The sequence below is a fragment of the Drosophila simulans genome, chromosome 2R (assembly GCF_016746395.2).
Source record: "Drosophila simulans strain w501 chromosome 2R, Prin_Dsim_3.1, whole genome shotgun sequence".
NCBI lineage: Eukaryota > Metazoa > Arthropoda > Insecta > Diptera > Drosophilidae > Drosophila > Drosophila simulans.
Window position 1 is genome coordinate 21,069,721 of NC_052521.2, and position 21,447 is coordinate 21,091,167.

The 21,447-nt window shown below is 47.6% G+C and overlaps 9 protein-coding genes across 12 annotated transcripts; 5 read left to right on the forward strand and 4 right to left on the reverse strand.

Annotated features, from left to right (window-relative positions):
* Positions 1–1,291: 1,291 nt before the first annotated feature.
* Positions 1,292–3,716, reverse strand: LOC6735971 (U3 small nucleolar RNA-associated protein 25 homolog). The gene is made up of 3 exons (XM_002082844.4): positions 3,342–3,716; positions 2,579–3,283; positions 1,292–2,523 (listed from the first exon to the last, which is right to left on the reverse strand). The coding sequence occupies exons 1-3, from the start codon at positions 3,601–3,603 to the stop codon at positions 1,388–1,390; spliced, it is 2,103 nt and encodes a 700-aa protein (XP_002082880.1). The 5' UTR covers positions 3,604–3,716; the 3' UTR covers positions 1,292–1,387.
* A 489-nt stretch (positions 3,717–4,205) lies between these two features.
* Positions 4,206–5,928, forward strand: LOC6735972 (probable transaldolase). Its single transcript, XM_002082845.4, has 3 exons — positions 4,206–4,359; positions 4,876–4,999; positions 5,059–5,928. Exons 1-3 carry the CDS (start codon positions 4,263–4,265, stop codon positions 5,831–5,833), a joined length of 996 nt encoding a protein of 331 aa, XP_002082881.2. The 5' UTR covers positions 4,206–4,262; the 3' UTR covers positions 5,834–5,928.
* Positions 5,929–6,320: 392 nt separating this feature from the next.
* LOC6735973 (G protein alpha s subunit) lies at positions 6,321–10,771 on the forward strand. Of its 3 annotated transcripts, none has more exons than XM_016168845.3 (9): positions 6,321–6,422; positions 8,072–8,575; positions 8,642–8,738; positions 8,795–8,915; positions 9,544–9,672; positions 9,749–9,928; positions 9,987–10,111; positions 10,285–10,367; positions 10,435–10,771. In XM_016168845.3, exons 2-9 carry the CDS (start codon positions 8,300–8,302, stop codon positions 10,579–10,581), a joined length of 1,158 nt encoding a protein of 385 aa, XP_016029337.1. In that variant the 5' UTR covers positions 6,321–6,422; positions 8,072–8,299; the 3' UTR covers positions 10,582–10,771. The 3 variants fall into 3 exon arrangements, with proteins under 3 accessions (XP_016029337.1, XP_016029334.1, XP_016029336.1); XM_016168842.3 differs by having other exon boundaries at positions 6,373–6,635; XM_016168844.3 differs by having other exon boundaries at positions 6,374–6,635; positions 10,294–10,367.
* A 14-nt stretch (positions 10,772–10,785) lies between these two features.
* On the reverse strand, positions 10,786–12,841 carry LOC6735974. 2 transcript variants are annotated; one of them, XM_002082847.4, is made up of 4 exons: positions 12,329–12,482; positions 12,173–12,218; positions 11,454–11,490; positions 10,786–11,180 (listed from the first exon to the last, which is right to left on the reverse strand). In XM_002082847.4, exons 1-4 carry the CDS (start codon positions 12,395–12,397, stop codon positions 10,931–10,933), a joined length of 402 nt encoding a protein of 133 aa, XP_002082883.1. In that variant the 5' UTR covers positions 12,398–12,482; the 3' UTR covers positions 10,786–10,930. The 2 variants fall into 2 exon arrangements, with proteins under 2 accessions (XP_002082883.1, XP_016029338.1); XM_016181257.3 differs by lacking the exons at positions 10,786–11,180; positions 11,454–11,490 and adding an exon at positions 11,532–12,027 and having other exon boundaries at positions 12,329–12,841.
* Positions 12,842–13,025: 184 nt separating this feature from the next.
* Positions 13,026–16,284, forward strand: LOC6735975 (stomatin-like protein 2, mitochondrial). Its single transcript, XM_002082848.4, has 7 exons — positions 13,026–13,306; positions 13,371–13,472; positions 13,544–13,751; positions 13,810–14,009; positions 14,072–14,216; positions 14,277–14,392; positions 15,975–16,284. Exons 1-7 carry the CDS (start codon positions 13,259–13,261, stop codon positions 16,254–16,256), a joined length of 1,101 nt encoding a protein of 366 aa, XP_002082884.1. The 5' UTR covers positions 13,026–13,258; the 3' UTR covers positions 16,257–16,284.
* LOC27208745 (fizzy-related protein homolog) lies at positions 14,412–16,048 on the forward strand. Its single transcript, XM_016184301.3, has one exon. It carries the CDS (start codon positions 14,509–14,511, stop codon positions 15,862–15,864), a length of 1,356 nt encoding a protein of 451 aa, XP_016029339.1. The 5' UTR covers positions 14,412–14,508; the 3' UTR covers positions 15,865–16,048.
* A 39-nt stretch (positions 16,285–16,323) lies between the features above and the next one.
* LOC6735976 (cytochrome c oxidase assembly protein COX15 homolog) lies at positions 16,324–17,856 on the reverse strand. The gene is made up of 4 exons (XM_002082849.3): positions 17,630–17,856; positions 17,453–17,555; positions 17,263–17,395; positions 16,324–17,204 (listed from the first exon to the last, which is right to left on the reverse strand). Exons 1-4 carry the CDS (start codon positions 17,720–17,722, stop codon positions 16,355–16,357), a joined length of 1,179 nt encoding a protein of 392 aa, XP_002082885.1. The 5' UTR covers positions 17,723–17,856; the 3' UTR covers positions 16,324–16,354.
* Positions 17,857–17,859: 3 nt separating this feature from the next.
* LOC6735977 (THO complex subunit 5) lies at positions 17,860–20,199 on the forward strand. Its single transcript, XM_002082850.4, has 6 exons — positions 17,860–18,031; positions 18,092–18,886; positions 18,941–19,053; positions 19,112–19,199; positions 19,253–19,789; positions 19,846–20,199. Exons 1-6 carry the CDS (start codon positions 17,957–17,959, stop codon positions 20,086–20,088), a joined length of 1,851 nt encoding a protein of 616 aa, XP_002082886.1. The 5' UTR covers positions 17,860–17,956; the 3' UTR covers positions 20,089–20,199.
* On the reverse strand, positions 20,126–21,327 carry LOC6735978 (uncharacterized protein C6orf136 homolog). Its single transcript, XM_002082851.4, has one exon. It carries the CDS (start codon positions 20,968–20,970, stop codon positions 20,209–20,211), a length of 762 nt encoding a protein of 253 aa, XP_002082887.2. The 5' UTR covers positions 20,971–21,327; the 3' UTR covers positions 20,126–20,208.
* Between the last annotated feature and the right edge of the window lie 120 nt (positions 21,328–21,447).

Here is a 21,447-nt window from a genome sequence, read left to right on the forward strand (position 1 = left end):
GGATGTGGATGTGCCTGTGCCTGGGAGTGTGAGTGCAGACGTATTCCGAGAAATGCACGTGTGTTTGTCTAATATTTAGAAAGTGGTATTTTTAAACCAATCTGGGGAAATTATGCTGGGTTGTGTGGAAGGGTTTGTCACTCAAAGGTGTTTCTACCTTCGGTGTCAGCCACTTCAAGTGGGTCAAGACTTGGGTCCTTTGGAACACTCCCTGGGAGGGGATGGTTGGGAATGATGGTACTGTCCAAACCATTCCACTTTCGCTGGGTTAGAATCTATCATAGTTATCCATAGCTGCCCTTTGAAAATTTTACTTGTCCTTGGCCACAGATACCAAAGATCCCAAATCCCAGCCACAATACTTATTCCCACAATCTAGTTGATCTCGGTCCATTAACAGTCGAAAGAGCATCCACCAGTCGGCCTACGAACCCGTAGTTCTTCCTTTGGCTTTTCTGCCTTTTTCCCCAATTTCAGCAGAGACTGGCAGCCGTCGACTATTTTTATTTATAGGCTTGTAATGCCCCTACGGACTCGGACTCTCAGATCTTGGCAAGAGCGCTCTCCGCACACGTTTCTGCCGTATGATATCCGCCATCCGCCATCAGCCATCCGCCTTGTGCAGCAGCTATTACGACTTTTCACAGAGACCCCCATAAATATGCATTTGGCTACTATTTTACCTCTATATGTCTAGGCCAGAACTTTTATAAGCTACCTATGTGTATATTTAAAAATGTTGATAAATGACAATGCAGCCAGGAATTTTGATTTATTTTGGGACTGGCAAATCTGGGTTTGATGCGGTTGTCAACCGCTGGATATCGTCTATTGAGGAACTCGGTCAATGGTAATGGCTATTGAAACGCTCCTCGGGCAGCCTTTCAATGGTTCCAGACTTCAGCAATCTATCATGCTTTATCAAGCGAAGTAATCATTTAAAAACAAATCCAAACTGCAAAATAATTTGTTTTAACACTTAATTGCCTTATTAATGATGCCTTTTATTGCATAATGCTGTAGCCAATCTTCCTTTATCAAAAAGGATGTTAAAGTAAAAACAGCGAAATTATATTCAATTGAAATGCATTTAGCTCATCAATCTGCAAAAGACCACCTATGCTGCCTTTTATTACACAACCATTTGCCAATTATTCATAATTTCGAATTGCGTAATAACAAAGAGCAGACATCGCCACCCTTAACATCAGATCAATCACCTAGCCAGTTCCTCCCAAAATCTCTACGTCACGAAAGCATTTAGGTCCAAAAATAGAGCCACAACTGAAAGTTATCACATACATTACTATTTACTTGCGTTAACCATTAGTATATTCTAGTTGACAACTAAATATGTACACATTTCAAAGTCAGCTCGTGCAAGCATTTACGTTTTGGTGGAGAAAAGGTAGGAATCCTTTTGACCCGAGGTCAATTTCGCAGCATTCTCGCTTCCCACAATGTTACTTAAGCTTAGCAGATCGTACTTTGTGTACAGGATACTGACGGACATTGCGTCCTCGAATCCATCGCGATGATTTTGATTTGACTTCAGCATCAGATTGATGATCTCGGAATAGAAGTGCGGAAAGTTGGGCGGCTGGTACATGATCAAGTTCCGGATGCCCTTAATCCGTGTGCGCCGGAAGAAGTGCGCTCTTTCCGAGTACAACAGAACAGATGCGCCGCTGTGGAAGAATATATCTCTCGCCCGGGAAATCTTTTCCTTCTTGGTGTACTCATTGATCTGCACAAAGCTGACCATTTCGGTCTTGAAATGGTTGCGTATCCGCACGTAGTCAAAGTAGCTGGGCACGTATAGCATGCAGTGCGAGAACCCGGGCTTACTGAATTGGGGCATAATATTCTTGACGAAGTACTGGAACCGATCGTCGAAGGTCGTCTCCACACTGGAGCAACTGATTAGGCGGAAAACCTGATGTATTGGGGTCAGAACGTTCCGGATGTCTCCGTGCTCGACGAGGTTCGCGTCTCGCGCCTTTCCTTGGTAGTTGTTGCACTTGCTGTTGAACACTGCACGGAACTCGGGTAGCTCGTGGGACGAGAAGAACAGGGTTTGGCGGTAGAAACTTGACGCTCCACTCAGGCACCAAGTTCGTACCCTCTGGCAATTCGTATCGGGCAGCTTCTGCGGCTGCAGGTGCAGGTGGTCCAGGGAGTGCAGCAGGTTCTCCCAGTTCTGCGCCAGGAACAATTCGGCTTGGTCGATTATCAGCAGTTCAATGGAGTTCAAAAAGTCAAAATCGCTCTCCTTGTCCGTCACCAGCATTCTCAGTCCCAAGGGAGACGCGATCAACATGTCCGATGAGTTCATATCGGAGAATAGGGACATTGTTTTCTTGGTAAAACGAATACCTAGTTTGAAGTTGTCATCCGTGTTGCCACTGAATGTCTGCTCATAATCCATTGGCTTTGGGTTGGTTTTGGGGAAGTAAATCGTATTCCCGGAGTAATCTCCCAGAAAGCGTTCATAGTTCGCTATAGAGGCTTTCCTGGCCTGATCTGTAAAGGACATTTAATGGTAATACAGTTTCTTTGCTATCAACGGGTGACTTACCATCTTGACTGCCAAAGAGTAGATCTCCGAGTATATTTACAATCCTCAGAGCCGATTCCCTGAAGGGCACTACAAAAACCACCTTCATCCGCTTGAGCCCTTGGTCCCTGAAGCTCTCTGGTATACAGATTTCGTTGGGCGACATTTTTTGTGACTTGGCCAGAGCCGAAACCTTTTCGTTGTTGCGCAATATCAGAGATCTGACTTTCAGCATGTGGTTTAGGGCGTGCATGCAGTATACATAGCGAATATCCTCGGCGTTGCCATGAGTTCGGTGGGGATAGTATATATCTTGGTAGTTATTGGCGATGTAGAAGAGCTGGGACTGCAGGGCAGTGAGTGGCAGTTTGGCGTTTCCACAAATGGACGCCTTCACCTCCAACTTTTGCAGATCTCCCGTGCTCGCAATGTCCTTGGGCTCGCTGCAGTCGGGCTCCTTGAAGTCCTCAGTCAGTCGTGGTATATCGAAGCTTATATTCCCCAGAGCGGACCAGTTGCTCTTGATTGTTCTAACGTCCTTTCTCGCAATTAAATCGTTGATATTATCCGTAGACAGCTCAAAATCGAAGCGTTTCGAAAACGAATTGTATATTTCCAAGTCGACACCTAGCTGCTCGGAACGTTTTTCCTTTTTGGGTTTGATCTTTCTGGGCACGGCGATAACGCGATCCTCTTCCTCCTCTGCTTTTGAGTGTAGAATGTCACCTGAAAACCAAATCCTTAGTTAGTCGGCGGTTCCTTTTTTGACCATTGCAAGGGCTACTTGGGGGTATGTTGTTGAAACCAGTTACGAGCTTTTTATAGAACCCTGTCTCGTCCGCATCATCCTGGATCTCCGGCAACAGCTCTGCCACGGGCTCATATTCCTGTTTCGGTGCTGTGGGCATCCGTTCCCTGCGGTGGGACTCCTCCATTTGCTTGCTCCTCTGGATGAAACTGTAGTTCTTCGAGAATCTCTCATTTCGTCGGGCGGGCGTTGGTTTCTTGTAGGGTTTCGCCCTGTTCTTCGAGTGTTTTTGTTTCATTTTAAACTGTTTGTTACCGAGTATCTTTCGAACACACGTGTGGATCAACAAACATCTGGGTTGATGAAGGAATCCGATAGACAGATATATCGATACCTCGTAGAGATGGCGTGTGGTGAATTAAAAGCAAAACAGCCGGTAAAGTAAATTCATTTGAAATATATGATCTAAGCAACGTTTTTTTTTTTTAAGAAATCACATAAATTTGCCATGAAACCCCAGTAGGTGACCAACGTAATGGGCAACCGAAATCACAGTGGTGACCAACTTAGTCCTAGGAAAGTAATTGTTATTGCACTGGAAAAGTGTCAATATAAAAGTATCGTTATTTAACGAAATTTCTCTTCCAAAATATTCAGCGCTTTCTCTACAACAACGAAAGTATTACCAATAATATTGACATATTTATTTATCCAAATATAAGTATATGGTTATTTATTTTTACAAACTATTCACCTAAGATTAGCTTGATTGCTTAATCATCACAGTTAAAGATTAATGTTGGGAAGCGAGTTTAAGTCTGCTTAGTTGTTAGGAATCCCCCTGATGGCCCCTTATATCGATTCCTAAACCCAAGTTGGGGCTGTTCGGTATTTTTCCAGAGCCGGGCGGTATAAATTGCCGCTCCAGTGGCGGTCTTATTGCATTGAAGTTGGGCAATGGGAAGTGATCGCACGTTAAAAAAGCAAAAGATGTCGGTATTACAGGAACTCAAGAAAATCACCACAATTGTGGCTGACACCGGCGACTTTGAAGGTAAGTGCGCACGCATGGTAAAAGGTATTTTTCTTAAGAAGATGAGTCCGATTTCCCAAAACTGCGAATCCAGAAATGCAACTTAAGCGAAATGCGATTCTGAGCTCGAAGATATATACATATATAGAATATACATAGAATTCGAGTCCAAAGATACATAGGATACATGGATTTATCCATTAGATAAACATGAACGACGGGCCTTCGGATCCGTCGTATCTGCCGCAGTGAAGATCAAATAAAAGTGAAAAGCAAAGCCGAGCTGACTTTAGTTTGACCTTAGGTGCTTACGTGTGTTAGAAATGTGACCGCTATAGTAAAGTATACTATAGAGTGTCACAGAGATAAGGTTTCGGAGCGGAGTGCCAAACCTGCTCAGAAATCTGAAAAGTTCGAAGATATTTTCGGTCGGGCGATTGAAAAATGAAAGTCGCTCAACAGGTTTCGAGGTCTTTCTAGAATTCGCAATGTAAATCGGCCCCGCACTTATGCAAATACTTTACACATTGCTTTCAGCCATCAACATCTACAAGCCCACGGATGCCACGACCAATCCATCCCTCATCTTGTCCGCCTCGTCCATGGAGCGGTACCAGCCGCTGGTCCAAAAGGCGGTGGAGTACGCCAAGGGCAAGAAGGGGTAAGCAGTTCACCTGGGTGTTCGCCACACAAAGCTACATAGAATACGTTCGCTTTCAGCTCCGTGAGTGAGCAGGTGGCCGAGGCCATGGACTACCTGTGCGTGCTGTTCGGAACGGAAATCCTGAAGGTTGTGCCCGGTCGCGTTTCCACCGAGATCGATGCCCGCTTGTCCTTCGACACCAAGAAGAGCGTGGAGAAGGCCCTGAAGCTGATCGCCCTGTACAAATCCCTGGGCGTTGACAAGGAGCGCATTCTGATCAAGCTGGCCTCCACCTGGGAGGGCATCAAGGCGGCCGAGATCCTGGAGAACGAGCACGGCGTGCACTGCAACCTGACGCTCCTCTTCTCGTTCGCGCAGGCCGTTGCCTGCGCCGAGGCCGGCGTGACCCTCATCTCGCCGTTCGTGGGCCGCATCCTGGACTGGTACGTGGCCAACACGGATACCAAGAAGTTCGAGGCGCTCAAGGACCCGGGCGTGATCTCCGTGACCAACATCTACAACTACTACAAGAAGTTCGGCTACAAGACCCTGGTCATGGGCGCCTCCTTCCGTAACGTGGGCGAAATCAAGGCCCTGGCTGGCTGCGATCTGCTCACCATCAGCCCAGCGCTGCTCAAGGAGCTGGAGAACGAGACCGAGTCGGTGGTCACCTACCTGTCCGTGAGCAACGCCAAGCTGCAGGACATCGAGAAGATCACCGTCGACGAGAGCCGGTTCCGCTGGCTGCTCAACGAGGACGCCATGGCCACCGACAAACTGTCCGAGGGCATCAGGAAGTTCGCCGTGGATACTGTTAAGCTGGAGAATTTGATTAAGACCTATCTTAAGTAGATGTTCCTCTGGGTCCGCTAGCAGGTGGAGGATGAATACATTCGTTTTTGAAAAGACAATGATTTTATACTTTAATAAATACTACAATTAAAAGAGTTGACTAGTTTCACTTGGGAGTTATGGAAATTTAATAGGTGGATAGGAGTGCCATGAAAATGGCATGATTACAGATAGGGATACGAATAATGAATAATAAAAGTTTACAAAATAAATATAATATGCAAATTATATCACAGATAAAGATACTTTTTTTTTGATACCTTATCAAAACAACTTCAAACAGACTTTCTACACGCCTGTGTAAAATAACTATGTATGCCTGTAGAGACGGCTGCTTATGTAAAGTATCGGACGGGTGTTTCTCGAATTCGCTATTCTACATAGTTCGGAATACTTTATTTTATTATTTATATTCGATTTCTTAAAGAGCTAAAATAGTACATTGTCATTTGGCATAGATGTTTTTGGCCCAGTAGCATATCTATCTACATCTGCGCCCGCACTATCCGATAGGCAGGCTGACTATCGATAAAAGTATCTACTTCGTTGCATCCCTAGGTTGATACATAAAATAAAAAATATATAAAAAGTGAGTTAGTACTGGTATTAAAAGTAATTTTTAAGCTACAAATTGGTGAAATGCGAGCACGCAGAGACTAAGAACACTGGGAATCCGGAAAACAGTGGCTGGCGCGTCGGGTGCGATAGAATTGCCCGTTTTTCAGACCCCAAAAGTCGCTCCCAACCGAGTCGTGCACCTATAGTCTTGGCCCGAAGTTGCTCCCATGAATAAAAATGTTCGGTAATTTCACGGTAAACAATAACCATTGTCGAACGCAGGGAATAGTCGCGTTCGCACACGTAATTGCCATCGCGCAGAGATGTGATTCGCCCCTGCTGCCCCTCGATCTCGACCGACCTCCCGATTTTCGGACGTCCTGCGTCCTGCGACCTGCGACCTGCGTCCCATGTCCTTAAACCTGAAATCAGTGAAAAATCGTTCGCGCATGAATATCCAAAATACAATCCCATCCATCGAATTCAATCCATTCGAATCCAAACCAATCCAAGCAGATGCGTTGCGATGCGATGCGATTCCATTCCATTCGATTCAACTCGGTTCGATCCGATTCGCGATGGTATAGGTATAATATAGTTTTCCTAACCAAGTGTCAAAGAAATGGCAAATATTCGGACTCGGAGGCACGGAGCACTACGTATTGATATATGTACATACATTTATTTATGTACATCCATCCATTCACACATGCGAACCGAGAACTTGTGTATATATCTAAATACATACGCACGTATATACGAGTAGATACACAACGGTGTGTACTCATATCTGTGAGATATATATGTGCCCGTGTCCGTGCCCGCTTAGATCCCGATTCCGATGCCGATGAATTTATGTACATATATTTACATTAAAATCTGCATATCTGCCATATCTGGCATATCTGCCACCACCCCCTCCGCCTATATGTATATGTATAGGGTATAGTACGTTCGTCTTCCTGCGACTCCCGTCGGTCGGCAATAATTGCTAGATTAAATACTCTTAATATACGCGTGCCCACACTCCTCCGTAAACCCACATTCGAGCTAATCGAATCCGAATCCGCGTATCGGGCCCATCCATTCCATCCGAGCCTCGACTGCAGATGGAATTATGTTGGGTTGGTATCTCTATATACATGCGTACCTGCTGCCCAGTATGCGCGAGAGTCCCACCCTCTCCGCCCCCTTCTTCACCTGTTACACTACGCCGATGTTGTGGATGTCGATGTGAATGAGAATGTGAATATGGCTGTGAATATGGATGTGAATATGAATGTGATGAATTCCAATAGCCCGACGCGAAAGTCCAACGCGAATGTACGAGCGCTGCGTGGAGTAATTTTTGATTTTGATTTTGATTTTCATTCCGATTCCGATGCTTTGCGAGCGCTTTTGGGACCCGAAACCCAGTGACTCACGGGACTTTCGTGGGCGGCAATGTCAGCGGCGTCGCCTTGGCTTAGTAGGCACCCATTTTGGGCGCTACACTCGCGCGTACGCGGATGATATATGGGCCTGATGTGGATTCGGGGTTCTAGGCAATCGGATTCTATGCAATCGAAATGGGCTTCTTCTGGAGAATCTCAGTTAGTGGGGATAGGAAGCTCTAGGATCGCTAGTTCTGAAAGTTCTGTTACTCATTCTTCCATCTACTGCACCATTGTTCGAATGCAGCCTGCTGCGGAGATCCACTAAAGCGCTGAGCCAAAGCCAACGGTGGTGCCACTGAGATCGGAGATCGGAGACCGGAGACCGACGAGCACGCAAGGGATTGTGGTTAGATCCGAGGAACCCGAGCACTCAGCTATACTGGAGCAGAACGGAGAAAGCACAAGGGGTGCCGAGTCGCCCGACGCGAACCAGGAAAACCGAGCGACGTGTTGGTGGACCCCGTGGGCTGCGATGGGTTGCTTTGGGTCGCCCACCTCCAAGCAGTCGGACGTGAACTCGGAGGACTCGAAGAGCCAGAAGCGCCGGAGCGATGCAATATCTAGACAGTTGCAGAAGGACAAACAGCTCTACAGGGCCACACACAGGCTGCTCCTCCTGGGGGCGGGCGAGTCCGGCAAATCAACCATAGTCAAGCAAATGCGAATATTGCATGTCGACGGATTTTCTGACTCGGAGAAGAAACAGAAAATTGATGATATTAAAAAGAATATTCGAGACGCTATCTTGGTGAGTTCCTCCGCGCCAGCCATCTAAGCCCAAGCACTTGCTTAACTTTTTGCAAATCCCTTCCAGACTATTACAGGAGCCATGAGCACACTTAATCCACCTGTAGCTTTAGAAAAGAAGGAAAATGAACCCAGAGTGGAGTACATTCAGGATTACGCATCTAGTAAGAGCCCCTGCCGCCCCAACTTGAGTTCTTATTAAACATTATCTGCCCCGCAGGTCCGGACTTTAATTATCCTCCTGAATTTTATGAACATACAGAAGAACTATGGAAAGACAAGGGCGTTCTTCAAACCTATGAGAGGTCGAATGAGTATCAATTAATCGATTGTGCGAAATAGTAAGTATGCCCACCCACATTTGACTGACATCCTGCCATCGGTGTGTTGAGCCAAACGAATAGTTCTTGTAGCACCACAAACAGATTTAATTGTTTAATTTAATTCATCTCGGAGTGCATGCGAATTGTCCTGAAAGCTTAACTGTGTGTTTCACTTGGAAGTGCAGAAATTCAATGCGTTGGATCGAAAGTATGCAACTTTTAATTCTAACAAGTAATCCGCTTGATGAAGTAGCCTTCAAATATCGTTGCTTTGCTACAGTATGGCAAAGTAGTATTTGGATAAATAGAACCACAACCTAAACCTACTTTCGCATTCCAAACGTCTGTCTGTACAATGATTACTCTTAAAAGGAGTTCGTAGTCGAAGTAGATCCAACCACACCATGCACATAGGAGTATCTGATCGTAACAATCGTATGGTATTCAGATAGTATTCATACCTTTCCAAGTTGAGAAGGCTTTTCGTTTAATTCCCTGACGAAACAAGATACTAAACACCAAGTCCCATGTTTCCGTAGTTTATGCTAGCTAATCCGCATTTGTATTTCTATCTAAGCTCGATTAAGCAATTAGGCACTGAAAACAAATTCGTACTCACTTATGCACTTCATATTCCACTTTGAAGCTTCCTGGACCGAGTGAGCACAATCAAGAATCCAAACTACACCCCTAATGAGCAGGATATTCTTCGGTGCCGTGTTTTGACTTCTGGAATATTTGAAACAAGATTTCAAGTGGACAAAGTAAACTTTCAGTAAGTGCAATCCCAAGTGATATACCCATATTCTAGTCTATATTCCATTCTAATGATGTGATCCGTTCGCGTGCAGCATGTTCGATGTCGGTGGCCAGCGGGACGAGCGTAGGAAATGGATTCAGTGTTTCAATGATGTAACTGCTATTATATTCGTAACTGCGTGCTCAAGTTATAACATGGTTTTGCGGGAAGATCCCACCCAGAACCGACTTCGAGAATCTTTGGATTTGTTCAAGAGTATTTGGAACAACAGGTGAAACTGGCACTTGGCGTAATCTCGAGGAATGGAAGCTAACTAGTTGTTCTTTCAGATGGCTTCGCACGATTTCTATTATACTATTTTTAAATAAGCAAGATTTGTTAGCAGAGAAAATTAAGGCTGGAAAAAGTAAATTGTCGGAATATTTCTCCGAGTTTAACAAATACCAAACGCCAAGTAAGTAAAATAGTATAACCCACAGTGGCCAGTCGGCGAGGGAGTCATCAGATCATCAGATCCGATTCAGATCTGGCCCAGAAATTCGCAATTCCTTCAAATTCGCAAACCATGCCCAAGTTAACTTAAGAAATTTAATGGATAATGTGTTTTGTCTAATTTCAAATGTGCTGTCGACACAGGTGACGCAATAATGGAATCCAATGACGACCCAGAAGTAATACGAGCAAAATATTTCATACGAGACGAGTTTCTGGTGGGTTATATCACATGTCCGTTTCTTCCTCCGCCAACCTAACTTATGGGATCTCTTTCTTATATAGCGTATATCTACCGCTAGCGGAGACGGAAAACACTACTGCTATCCACATTTCACATGCGCCGTTGACACAGAAAACATTAAACGTGTGTTTAATGATTGCAGAGACATTATTCAAAGGATGCACCTTCGTCAATATGAATTGTTATAGGTTATCCCCATCGCCGTAATGCAAGTAAATAAAAATATTAATGACTTACTGTTTTAAATATAATTATCAAATGTAATTTGTATTTAAATAGTCCCTTGATTAAAACAAAAAATTCGCTGCATTTAGATCTGGTATGACCTTTCACAAAACTCAACATTAAAGAATAATAAATAAACATGTTAATAACAGACACGCTTGTTTCGATTACTTTGGCTATTCTACCAGGATGCACCTGCTTTATTTTCTATAGTCCCTTGACATGAAGCATTTTAGTGTATTTCCGCTATCAGAGTCCTTATCCGTATCCGTATCCGTGGGCATTAACATTCACGCGCTATCGGAGGTATCACTAGACGAGCTGGTTGAGGATGCTGAAGCTGGCGGAGGCCTTGTCGATCTCGTCGAAGTTCCGCTTGAGCTTACTGCTCCAGGTGTCCTTGTACAGGGGGTCCATCCTCACCAGGTAGGGCACCAGGTCGCGGTGGTGGCCAGACCCGATCTTGCCGGGCGCGCACTGCTTCACCGAGTACTTCGTCTTGAACTCCGACTGGCTGCACTCGTAGCAGACGACCGTTTGTCCATTGGCAGCCGAAATCAATCTGGGGATCAGGGCATATGTTTCAGTGATTGGGGAGGGGATTAGTGAGTTCAGTGAGTAATGGCAAATAGCCGGGCAAGCAGGCACTTCGGCTGCCGGTGTAGCCACGTATTATTCGGATCTGTTATCTGCATATTTACATACATTATATATAGCGCCCATTTCGATAACATCCGGATAAGACCTGATAGCAGCAGCCCAGTCCCAGATATCTGATAGCACTACATATATATCTGTCGCACGATGGGCATTCACGTGCCACTATATCACTCACCTCACTATAAAGGGTCCATCGTACTTCTTCGAGCCAGCTTTATGGGGCAGCATGTGTTAGCAGTGGTAAGGGATTAGTCTAGATTTTTGGAATTTACATGAATGACTCTCCTCTGGAGGGCGAAAGTAAAACTCTTTACAAATGCAATAATTTATTAACAATTAGGAGCTACATCATTTTATATGCACATATAAAATAAAGACCAGGCTGCTTATTTACATTTCATTTTCATTTCGGTCCTCGATATTGTCAAAGTCAATGGAGTGGTGCGTAAGCGGAAGCGGAAGTTGGGTCTGTGGCGGTTTCTAGTCGCTTAGCAGCTGTCTACTCTGCGTCCGCTTTATCAAGTGGCCGCCGCCAATGCTGTCCAAGCCGCGCTTCGAAACCGTTCTCGAGAAGCGCTCTTGCAAGGACTCGGGGCTCTTGTTTTTGGTCAGAAAAATATTTACATTTCGTTGGAAGAGCTTGTAAAACTCGTTAAACAACGGCGATGTGGAAAGGTCGTCGTTGGGAAGTCCGGTTTGTCGTAAACTCACGCCGTTTCCGTTACACAATTCTCTTAACACTGGCAGATCTGATCGAAATCGAAATAATAAGAAATTAGGACTTAATGGCTTTGTACACAAGCTGAGCTGTTGGTTATGCTAATTGAAAAGTTCGATTATATATATGTACATGCTGGTTATCAGTGTGAGTTTCCTTCAATGTCTCGTTGTTACCTTCACAAAGATATTTTCCATCCAGCAGTTCGTCGTTGGAAATATCCTAAAACATAGTCAGAGCTATAGTAATTGTAGTCCGTTTACAGAAGCCCGTAGCTTTCCGCTGGATATTCTCGAAAGCACTTCAAAAACCCATTCGATCTGCGTACGTACCACACTGGGCGCTGCGTGAATGAAGTTCAGGAACACCGATACCACCGCCAGGAGCACATATAGATTCATGATTCCAGCCGTTGACCGTTAGCCTGGTGCACTTGGGAGCGATTTGAAGATGACTGTGCCGATTTGCCGCGCCGCGGTTCGTTTTATACCCGATTCGGGGCAAACATCCTCTGACTTAAACAGGGTGATGGCAAATTTATGATGCAGATAACCACCGACGACAGCTAAAAGACCGCAGGAACGCACCCGTTATTAACGGCTTAGTGGCTCGATGGCTTGATGGCTCTGGCTCTATGGCTCGGTGGCCGTGGGTTGGGTGGGCCGACCCAGTGCGGTCTCCTTTATGCTCTTAATGCGTCACTTGCACCATATTTCTAGCCACTAATGGTAAGTACTCCCACAAACAGAGCGAGAGTGTCAAGATTTCAGCAAACATGCGTGCACTCGCACATATGTTCGATTATTAGATTTAATTTTCATTTGCACAACACCATAAAGGTCCCTGTGTCTGCTGCCGTCGTCGGTTCCCGGTTAATTGAGTTAGCCGCGAATCCCATTCATCTGCAAGCGTTGGTTGGTTGGTATGTGAAATATTTTAAAGTTGACTTCCCTTTGTGACGAGATATCACCATTATAATTCGGGTTGGAATTGGCTAAAATTGAAAAACAATTATTATGCTGTTGCTCTTTACTTACTGTCACTTTTTACAAAAAAAAACTTTTTTTTTAAACTAAAAGACATATTCGAAATCATCTTTTCCGATTCGAAAAGAGTTCCGAAATTTACCGTTTTAGATACCCCCAACGAAAAAATTAATCGATTTGCACGCAAATGCGACATGAATCACCCTGTTTGCCGACTATCATAATGTTTTCTTCTTAGTATTTTTCGACTCGTAAAATCGGCACATATATTGCGAAATGTCGAGATTTCTTCTGAACAAAAGATTCGTTCCGAGCCTGGTCCAGGTACGTTCTGGAACCTTCGAAATCCCTGCAATGGCTTAACGCCCGCTAATATATCTACTTGCAGCAAGACTTCCTGCTCGCCGGCTCATGGATTCCGTCGCAATCTCGGAGGGGAAAGGCCTCCACCCCGATAAACATGTGTGTTATGTTTGTGCCCCAGCAAGAGGTAGGTTCCATTGCCTGACCACGGTCGCCCGCAGCTCACTCCAATCCGATCCGCTCCGCTCCGTTTTCCAGGCCTGGGTGGTGGAACGCATGGGGCGCTTTCATAGGATTCTGGACCCCGGACTCAACATACTAGTCCCGGTAGCGGACAAAATCAAATACGTTCAGAGCCTGAAGGAAATCGCCATAGATGTGCCCAAACAGAGCGCTATTACCTCCGACAACGTGACTCTGAGCATCGACGGCGTGCTCTACTTGCGCATCATTGATCCGTACAAAGGTAGGTCCACAATTCATACGCACCGGCACGTCACCACATCTGTTATATCACCGTTAAGCCTCGTACGGCGTGGAGGATCCGGAGTTCGCAATAACACAACTGGCCCAGACGACGATGAGATCGGAGCTGGGCAAGATGTCCATGGACAAGGTCTTCCGCGAGAGGGAGTCCCTCAACGTCAGCATCGTCGACTCGATCAACAAGGCGAGCGAGGCGTGGGGCATCGCCTGTCTGCGATACGAGATCCGTGATATCCGAGTACGTCACATCCTTCAGTTGACTCTCAAGTAGAGAGATTAATGGATCGTGTCCCTTTTCAGCTGCCCACCAGGGTTCACGAGGCGATGCAGATGCAAGTGGAGGCCGAGCGGCGAAAGCGAGCCGCTATTCTCGAATCGGAGGGTGTTCGCGAGGCCGAAATTAACATAGCCGAGGGCAAGCGGAAGTCCAGAATTCTAGCCTCCGGTAAGCGGCAGTGTTCCTCACAGAATGTACGAAGTGTACTCATGGTTCCTTCTTCCACAGAGGCCGAGCGGCAGGAGCACATCAACAAGGCCAGCGGAGAGGCGGCTGCCATTATAGCCGTGGCGGATGCCAGAGCACGCAGTCTACTGGCCATAGCGAAATCCTTATCCCACCTTGTAAGTATTTCGACGTGGGACTCCACCAACTCTCAATTTCGGTTAGGTAGAATGCTAGGCCAATTCTTTCAAAAACTCTTTGGCATCACACAACAAACAAATACTCGAATTTGGAGATGTTTCAATCAGAGTATCAACAACGATTGCTTCCGGGCGTCACCGGGGGCAAAAGGGAGGATCTCGATCTGCGCTGCATTCCCACACGAGCTGGTAACCACTGGAACCGGAACTTTGTCAATGCTCCGGGAAACTCCAGTGTGTGCGAGAGCTCCGTGTACTCCTGTCTGTTGCGCAACGAGTTCCTGGACGAGAACATCACTTCCTTGGAGAACTGCGAGGAGAGCGTACAGGTTCATGGCCAGACGGATGATTTTAGGAATCGGCATAATCGTATCTTTGGGTTTGCCAGCGGCTCTTCGTCGCCAGTACGCACACCATTCGTCAACATCAGCGAGAGCAGCCAGCGGCTGCTCAGCATCTTCAAGAGACCCGTGCGCCGACTGCCACGTCGCCCGTACAAGATACTCGACGCGCCGGAGCTGCAAGACGACTTCTACCTGAACCTTATTGACTGGTCGTCGAAAAACACCCTGGCCGTTGGTCTGGGGTGCTCGGTTTATCTCTGGAGTGCCGTCAGTGGTCAGGTGACGCGACTATGCGACTTCAACAATGAGGATAACCTGATTACAGCAGTTAGCTGGCACGGTGAAGGCCGGCATGTGGCCATTGGCACCCAGTCCGGGTACGTGACCATTTGGGATGCTGAGAGCCAGAAGCAGATAAGCCGACTGGACGAGCACTCTGCGCGTGTAACGGCTCTAGCTTGGTGCGGCAACCAATTGGCCAGTGGCTCCCGCGACCGCTCCATTTTGCAGCGGGATGTCCGCAATCCCCCGACGCACATAACCCGCTGCTTGCGCGGACACAAGCTAGAGGTGTGTGGCCTACAGTGGTCGCCCAGCAATCGATACTTGGCCAGCGGTGGCAGCGACAACCGCCTGTTGGTTTGGACCGACGACTGGCCGGAGCCCATTTACGCCTTCGACGAGCACAAGGCGGTGGTCAAGGCGCTGGGCTGGTCGCCACATAAGTCCGGTCTTCTGGCCAGTGGCGGTGGTTCCGCCGATCGCTGCTTGCGCTTTTGGAACGTGCTCACCGGGAAGCTGGTGAAGTGCATCAACACCGGCGCCCAGATCAGCAACCTGGCCTGGGCCAGGGATTCCCGAGAGCTAGTTACCACCCACGGACACGCGCAGCCACAGGTCATTGCCTGGCGCTATCCCTCGCTGAAGCAGGTGGCCAGGCTCTCCGGGCACACGCAGCGCGTACTCCACCTGTCCGTGAGCCCGGACAACGAGTCCATAGTGACTGGCGGCGCAGATGAGACGCTTCGCTTCTGGACCGTTTTCACCAAACAGAAAATATCCAAAGAGCCAAACTCCGTGCTCCGTTTGTTTAATGGCATAAGATGAGGACAAAATTGCGACGTATTCCTTGTGATACCATAAATTATATTTGTTACCATCTAAAGTCTCATATGTCTCTTCATTTAAGATCGTCGTTTTCGTCTTCTGCATTTCAGGATGGACAGAATGCTGCTTCCCTCACGCTGGCGGAGCAGTACATTGGAGCCTTCAAGAAGCTGGCCAAGACGAATAACACCATGATCTTGCCCTCGAATCCCGGGGATGTTAATGGCTTCGTGGCACAGGCCCTGGCGGTGTACAACCACGTTTCCCACTCTAACCAGGCCACCAAGTCATCGGAAAACGTGAAGGGTGTGGGCGCCTGCCTGAACGCAAAGAGTGTTGAGTACAAGGAGTTGCAGGAGGATAAAAGCAGTGTGAAAATGAATATTGAATAGGAATGAATAAACGGTTGTTGCTATTACATTTGCCCCACTCATAGTTGTTATTATCGAGACGAGGATATTAGATTTTGGTTGAACAAAGGCCTATTTATTTACTTTGGAAGGTACTTCAACAGTCGAACCTCGTGCGACAGCCACAAAGCGAAACTCAGCAGAATAAGCGAGCCCGACTGGTGGGCCGTCGCCAGAGGCACGGGCACGTAGTTAAGCAAGGTGGTTACGCCAAGCGTGGCCTGCGTCCAGGCCATGGCCACCACGGCGTTGATGGCCCAGTTGGCGCGCTTGGGCAACTGCATCCTTCTGGTCACCAGCCACAGCGCGGTGGTGAGAGTTACTGTGCTAATTCCAAGGATGCGGTGATTGAACTGCACCGTCGTCGGATTCTCGGTGATGTTCTTCTGTATGGGCGCAAATGTCCACATGTCCTCGGGAATCCACTTGTCGCCCATCTTCGGGAACGAGTTGTACACGAGTCCGGCGTCTAGTCCGGCTACAAAGGCTCCAGAAATGGCAGTCAGCAGGACCATTGCCTTCGTCAAATGGGTCAGGCCCTTGATATTAAATGCTTTCTTGGCTATCACGAATGTGTTGGTGGGGATGAGCAGGGACATGGCCTTCGACAGGGAGAGTGAGTACAGGACGAAGGCAGCTGCCAGGTGGGCGGCCAATCTATACTGGGAGACCCGTGGCACGTCGTTGGGATCCTGGAACCTGTCCTCCAGCCCGGACTTGACCATGTACCATCCCATCAGACCTTGCAGTCCAATCAGAGTGCCCAGCAGCAGGACGCTCTTCTTCGTCTTCGCACAGAAGTATCCCTTTCTCCAGAAGTAAACAGCGGGCAAAAGGAAGAACCCGCCGATGGCACGTCCCCACATCCTGTGCATGTACTCCATCATAAAGATGAACTTAAACTCCTCCACGGTCATATTTACATTCTTTCTGAAAGCAGAGGTTTGCATGTAGTTCCTGGCGTTGGATGAATCTGGGGAGTACTCACAGCTTGTACTCTGGGTATTGCTGGTAGAGATTGAACTCCTGCACCCATTCCTCCTGGGTTCGGGGCATACGTTCACCCGTCAGCTTCCAAGTTACCATGGACAGTCCGGACTCTGTCAGTCGGGTTACTCCGCCTGGAAGGGATTCACTTTCGCAAGGAACTACAAACTTTACATTAAGTTATCGGTTACCTAGACCAACGGCCACGAACACCATGCCGCTGACTCCCAGGAACCATCTTCCGACGGTCTTGTCGCTCTTCGCAGTGCTGATGGGCTTTATCGCTGGGATTTCCTGCAAGGTGGGGGCATTAACAAATATTAATTTATTAATGACAATACTCATTTTTATATGTAATAAGTGTGAACCTTTATCGCTGTTTGCGCAATCGTCTGATGAAGTCGGGGGCCGGGTACCACTAGCTTTATGAGACTGGTTCTCTTCTGGAGCAATCGCAGCATTGTGTTATTTCAAGTTAAGAGAGATTAACTTAGGCTTATAGCGAATATTTAAGAATATATTTTGTTTTTTAACTATATTTACAAAACCGCTGGCAAGTGTGACCGCAGCCGCAGGCATGCGCATATACTAAAATCAGTTTGAAAAGTACCGGCTGGATAGCCTGGCCACATTATATCAGTTTTGTTAATAAAAACAATTTTTGCGGCTTCCTATTCACAATTTCGCCGAATAAAATGGAAACAATATTGAACACGCAGTTCGATCAGCTGCAAAAGGCCATAGAGGGAATTAAGGAGGCGAAGAGCAAGGTAAGTCCAACTTTCGTGCCCGACTACAGCTCTAAATCCGTTCAAATCCGTCACGAGCAGGGGCAATCCACGGATGAGGCTCGCATTGCCACCACCTTGATGTTCGTGGCTCTGAAGCACGCCAACCGCGAGGTGAAGCACAAGATCAAGGCGGGGCGCGACAAGCTGCACCTGGAGAAGTGCAAGGTGGATCTCAGCCGGCTGCAGCTGCAGAATCTGCTGTACGAAGTGAGCCACCTGAAGAAGGAGATTGTGCGCTGCCAGAAGTTCAAGAGCAGGGACACCAGCTTGGAGCTGCTCTCGGACGCCGAGTACTCCAGCGAGCTGCCAGACATGGCCAAGGACGAGGAGGAGTTGTCCAGCCACAAGCAGCACCTTCATCGCCTCGACTGCGAGCTGCGTCTGCGAAAGGCACTCGACAAGCAGTACAGCGCCCTGCTGAGCTCCAAGCAGGAACTGCTCCAGGACAATCTGAGCCACGCCCAGCGGTACGTCTCGTTCGCACCCGCCTTGCGCACTCTGCAGAGCGCCACAAAGCCGCTGCACGATGCACTCCAGCTATCCCTTGACGTGGAATGGAAGCTAAGCGCAGTGGTCAAGTACCTGCCCAAGCCGCTCTACGTTTTGTTCATTGTCCTGCAATCGCTGCAGCGGGTCAGCGAGGAGCAGTCCTTCAGCGCCGAGGTGGTTGGCTATGAGAGCGAGGCCCAAATGCAGGAGCTGCTTAAGGAAAAGAAGTGCTCCACGTTGAACTACAGACACACTAAGATGGAAAGTGGAGAGCGGGATAAGATTGAGGAAAAAACCAACTTGGACGAGGCACTCGCTCCTCATCCACTACACATTTGCTTGACGGTAGGAAGCCACGGTTTACTAGTTCCAAAACATTTATTAATCTAAACTTTGAAGATTGGAGCCGCTGGATCGAATCAGCTCGTTTTGCAGATTCGCTACTTCGACTTGATCAAGTGTGCCACTGTCTGGGGCCAACTTAACTGCTCCGGGAATTCCAACGGCCAGGCGTAAGTTTGGAACACACCTAGGAAAGAATCGCATAAATAATTTGGCATTTTTCCACAGTGACGCAAACTTCGTTCACTACCTCTTGCGGCATTTGTACCCCAATGACTTGGGCAATGAATTACCCATTCCGGGAATCCAATACGAGGTAAGATCTTCCTTATCCAACTTTGGACAATTAATCAAAATACGCTCTTCCAGCTACGAAGCTCGGATTTAACAGCCGAGGAATGTGTGCGCTACCTCAAGGCCAAGGACTACGGAAAACCCTTCTGTTGGCTGCAAAGCATGTGCTCGATTGCAACCGTCAACAGTTCGATGCTGTACAACCACGAACTGAACTTGAACAAGAACACCAAGGAGATTATTGACCGCATTGCCAGGCGCTTGAACTCTTGGCAGCGCTTAAGCCAGCAGATTCGCGGGCTGACCTTCAAGGATATCGATTTGTATAGCTTGAAGGAGAACATCTATCCAGCCGGCCTGTCGTGCAGCCTCGTCCAATGGACTGCCATCACACACGAGGAGCTTCACTCGCAAATTTCAGACGCACTGAATACTTCGACAGCGGACAAGGGTATTACGTACAACTCTTACCGCGCTGTCATTGTCCGGGGATCCGCCAAAATGGAGTGCTTCATCAGAATACCGAGTAACTATCCACTGGAGATGCCTCTATGGATTCTGAATGTGCACTGGAACGGATGCCTTACCGCGCAAAACAATTCGGCCATCAAGGTTTGAGCTTGTCGAGCTAGTATCCTTCAATTAGCTTTTAAACTTGTAATCCTCAGATGATGGAGTTCTGGACCAACTCCCTGCAGCCCAAGCAGTTGGAGCCCAACCACTGCGTCTTGTACGCGCAGCTCTTCCGCACCATCTACAGCTTCGATATATTCCTCGAGACCGAGGGATCCATGCAAAACACAATTGAGTACAACAAGGAGAAGCCTTACATAAGCGCCTTCGCCAAGCGGAGCCGCTCCCGCCCCTACAAATACATCAAGAAGGGATCGGTCTTCGCGTTCAAGCAGTGACAGTTGAAAAACGAATTCGTACAACACAAAGCGCCAATGCAGTTACTAAACGTTCTCACAGTTGCGTTTATTACGATTAGTAATACAATAAATAAGTAACATTTAAAGCTAGCTGCGGCTTCATTGGCAGTTGATCTTCTGGGAAGAGGTCGCCGCCAAGGATCCGGGAGGTAGGGCCGTCGCAGAAGGGTTCTCAACCGCCTCCCGACTCTCGTCCGGCATCACTTTGTCCACGACGTGCTTGACGATCAGCCCGTCGTCACCCAGATAGCAGACGGAGTAGCCGTCGTACCACGCCTCCTGATCCTTCAGCACCTCCTTCAGCTGCCAGATCTTGTACTTCCAGAACTGGAACATGACCTTCAGGCCGGAAATGCCCCGCACTCGCCACCTTATCCGCACTGTGTAGTCGTCCTGGTGCTTTGTGATCTTGAGCACCTCGAACTTCACGTAGGCGTACTTCAGATGGCCCACCGTCCGCAGGATGGCGATCTGTTTGACGTAGTGGTACAGGCCCACAGTGTGCTTGCCCGTAATGTTGTTGTGGAAGATCAGGCCCGGGCTGTAAATGGAGTAGTCCAGAGGCTCCACGAACAGCTTCGGCAGCGTGGCCCTCAGGACCTCGTAGGCTCTATCCAAATCCTCGGGCTTACGCTCGTTCTCCTTGGGGTTCCCGGGCAGCCTCTCCGCTTTGGTGCTCTCGTAGGCCCTTCGACTTTGCTGGAGGTTATTGGCGGCATGGCTGTTTAACAACTGTTGTGGACACTTCGCCGGCGCTGAAGCACTTAGCCGCATGGCGGACGCCCACGCCCGCTCCTTGGAGCACCAGTTGGCCATCCAGCTGCTCCTTCTTATTGATGAAATCCCGAAATTTCGCAACATCTTGCGAGGACTTTGTGTGCTACTTCCTTCACCGGAATTGGGTTTCCCTCGAATCAGATCTGCCTCGTCTGCAGATCACACCATTCAAATTGGACTTAGATCCTGGATACTCGGCTATTTTTCGTTTGCGGCCCTCAGGAATTTGACGTGCTCGTGTTTAGGTAACAACATTTGGAAATAAAATACTCGGCAAAAATCATATGGTCGTTGGGCCGCAGTGTGGCCAGACTGTGTGTAACGACCTAATGGCTGAGAGTGCCAGTGTGGATGTTAGGGGAACTCCCGTTGTCCAGGGCTGTCATACCCGATTAGTTTCAAAAATTAACTTCCGCCACCGGAAGTCATGAAGTGAGATACGGAAAATATAACTTATTTGGGTGGAATTTATTATTTCAAGCTCATTACATGAAATATGTTGTCTCTTTTTGAACGTTCGATAAGCTCAAACACTTTTTCAAGCTTTTCATCTATGTAAGA

Bases quoted from the DNA above. Each gene is read 5' to 3' on its own strand.
- LOC6735977 (XM_002082850.4), top strand. From the start codon at position 17,957: ATGGAAACAATATTGAACACGCAGTTCGATCAGCTGCAAAAGGCCATA. The intron at 19,054-19,111 runs GTAAGTTTGGAA...ATTTTTCCACAG, and splicing joins GGGAATTCCAACGGCCAGGC to TGACGCAAACTTCGTTCACT. The intron at 19,200-19,252 runs GTAAGATCTTCC...ACGCTCTTCCAG, and splicing joins TTCCGGGAATCCAATACGAG to CTACGAAGCTCGGATTTAAC.
- LOC6735978 (XM_002082851.4), bottom strand. From the start codon at position 20,970: ATGTTGCGAAATTTCGGGATTTCATCAATAAGAAGGAGCAGCTGGATG.
- LOC6735971 (XM_002082844.4), bottom strand. From the start codon at position 3,603: ATGAAACAAAAACACTCGAAGAACAGGGCGAAACCCTACAAGAAACCA. The intron at 3,284-3,341 runs GTAGCCCTTGCA...TTTGGTTTTCAG, and splicing joins TTTCAACAACATACCCCCAA to GTGACATTCTACACTCAAAA. The intron at 2,524-2,578 runs GTAAGTCACCCG...TGTCCTTTACAG, and splicing joins ACTCTTTGGCAGTCAAGATG to ATCAGGCCAGGAAAGCCTCT.
- LOC6735976 (XM_002082849.3), bottom strand. From the start codon at position 17,722: ATGCTGCGATTGCTCCAGAAGAGAACCAGTCTCATAAAGCTAGTGGTA. The intron at 17,396-17,452 runs GTAACCGATAAC...AATCCCTTCCAG, and splicing joins GTTCGTGGCCGTTGGTCTAG to GCGGAGTAACCCGACTGACA. The intron at 17,205-17,262 runs GTGAGTACTCCC...CTCTGCTTTCAG, and splicing joins CAATACCCAGAGTACAAGCT to AAAGAATGTAAATATGACCG.
- LOC6735973 (XM_016168845.3), top strand. From the start codon at position 8,300: ATGGGTTGCTTTGGGTCGCCCACCTCCAAGCAGTCGGACGTGAACTCG. The intron at 9,673-9,748 runs GTAAGTGCAATC...GTTCGCGTGCAG, and splicing joins GTGGACAAAGTAAACTTTCA to CATGTTCGATGTCGGTGGCC. The intron at 10,112-10,284 runs GTAAGTAAAATA...TCAAATGTGCTG, and splicing joins TAACAAATACCAAACGCCAA to TCGACACAGGTGACGCAATA.
- LOC6735974 (XM_002082847.4), bottom strand. From the start codon at position 12,397: ATGAATCTATATGTGCTCCTGGCGGTGGTATCGGTGTTCCTGAACTTC. The intron at 12,219-12,328 runs GTACGTACGCAG...ACTATGTTTTAG, and splicing joins TTCACGCAGCGCCCAGTGTG to GATATTTCCAACGACGAACT. The intron at 11,181-11,453 runs GTGAGTGATATA...CCTGATCCCCAG, and splicing joins GATGGACCCTTTATAGTGAG to ATTGATTTCGGCTGCCAATG.
- LOC6735975 (XM_002082848.4), top strand. From the start codon at position 13,259: ATGTCGAGATTTCTTCTGAACAAAAGATTCGTTCCGAGCCTGGTCCAG. The intron at 13,473-13,543 runs GTAGGTTCCATT...TCCGTTTTCCAG, and splicing joins TGTTTGTGCCCCAGCAAGAG to GCCTGGGTGGTGGAACGCAT. The intron at 14,393-15,974 runs GTAAGTATTTCG...TCTGCATTTCAG, and splicing joins CGAAATCCTTATCCCACCTT to GATGGACAGAATGCTGCTTC.
- LOC6735972 (XM_002082845.4), top strand. From the start codon at position 4,263: ATGGGAAGTGATCGCACGTTAAAAAAGCAAAAGATGTCGGTATTACAG. The intron at 4,360-4,875 runs GTAAGTGCGCAC...CATTGCTTTCAG, and splicing joins TGACACCGGCGACTTTGAAG to CCATCAACATCTACAAGCCC. The intron at 5,000-5,058 runs GTAAGCAGTTCA...GTTCGCTTTCAG, and splicing joins TACGCCAAGGGCAAGAAGGG to CTCCGTGAGTGAGCAGGTGG.
- LOC27208745 (XM_016184301.3), top strand. From the start codon at position 14,509: ATGTTTCAATCAGAGTATCAACAACGATTGCTTCCGGGCGTCACCGGG.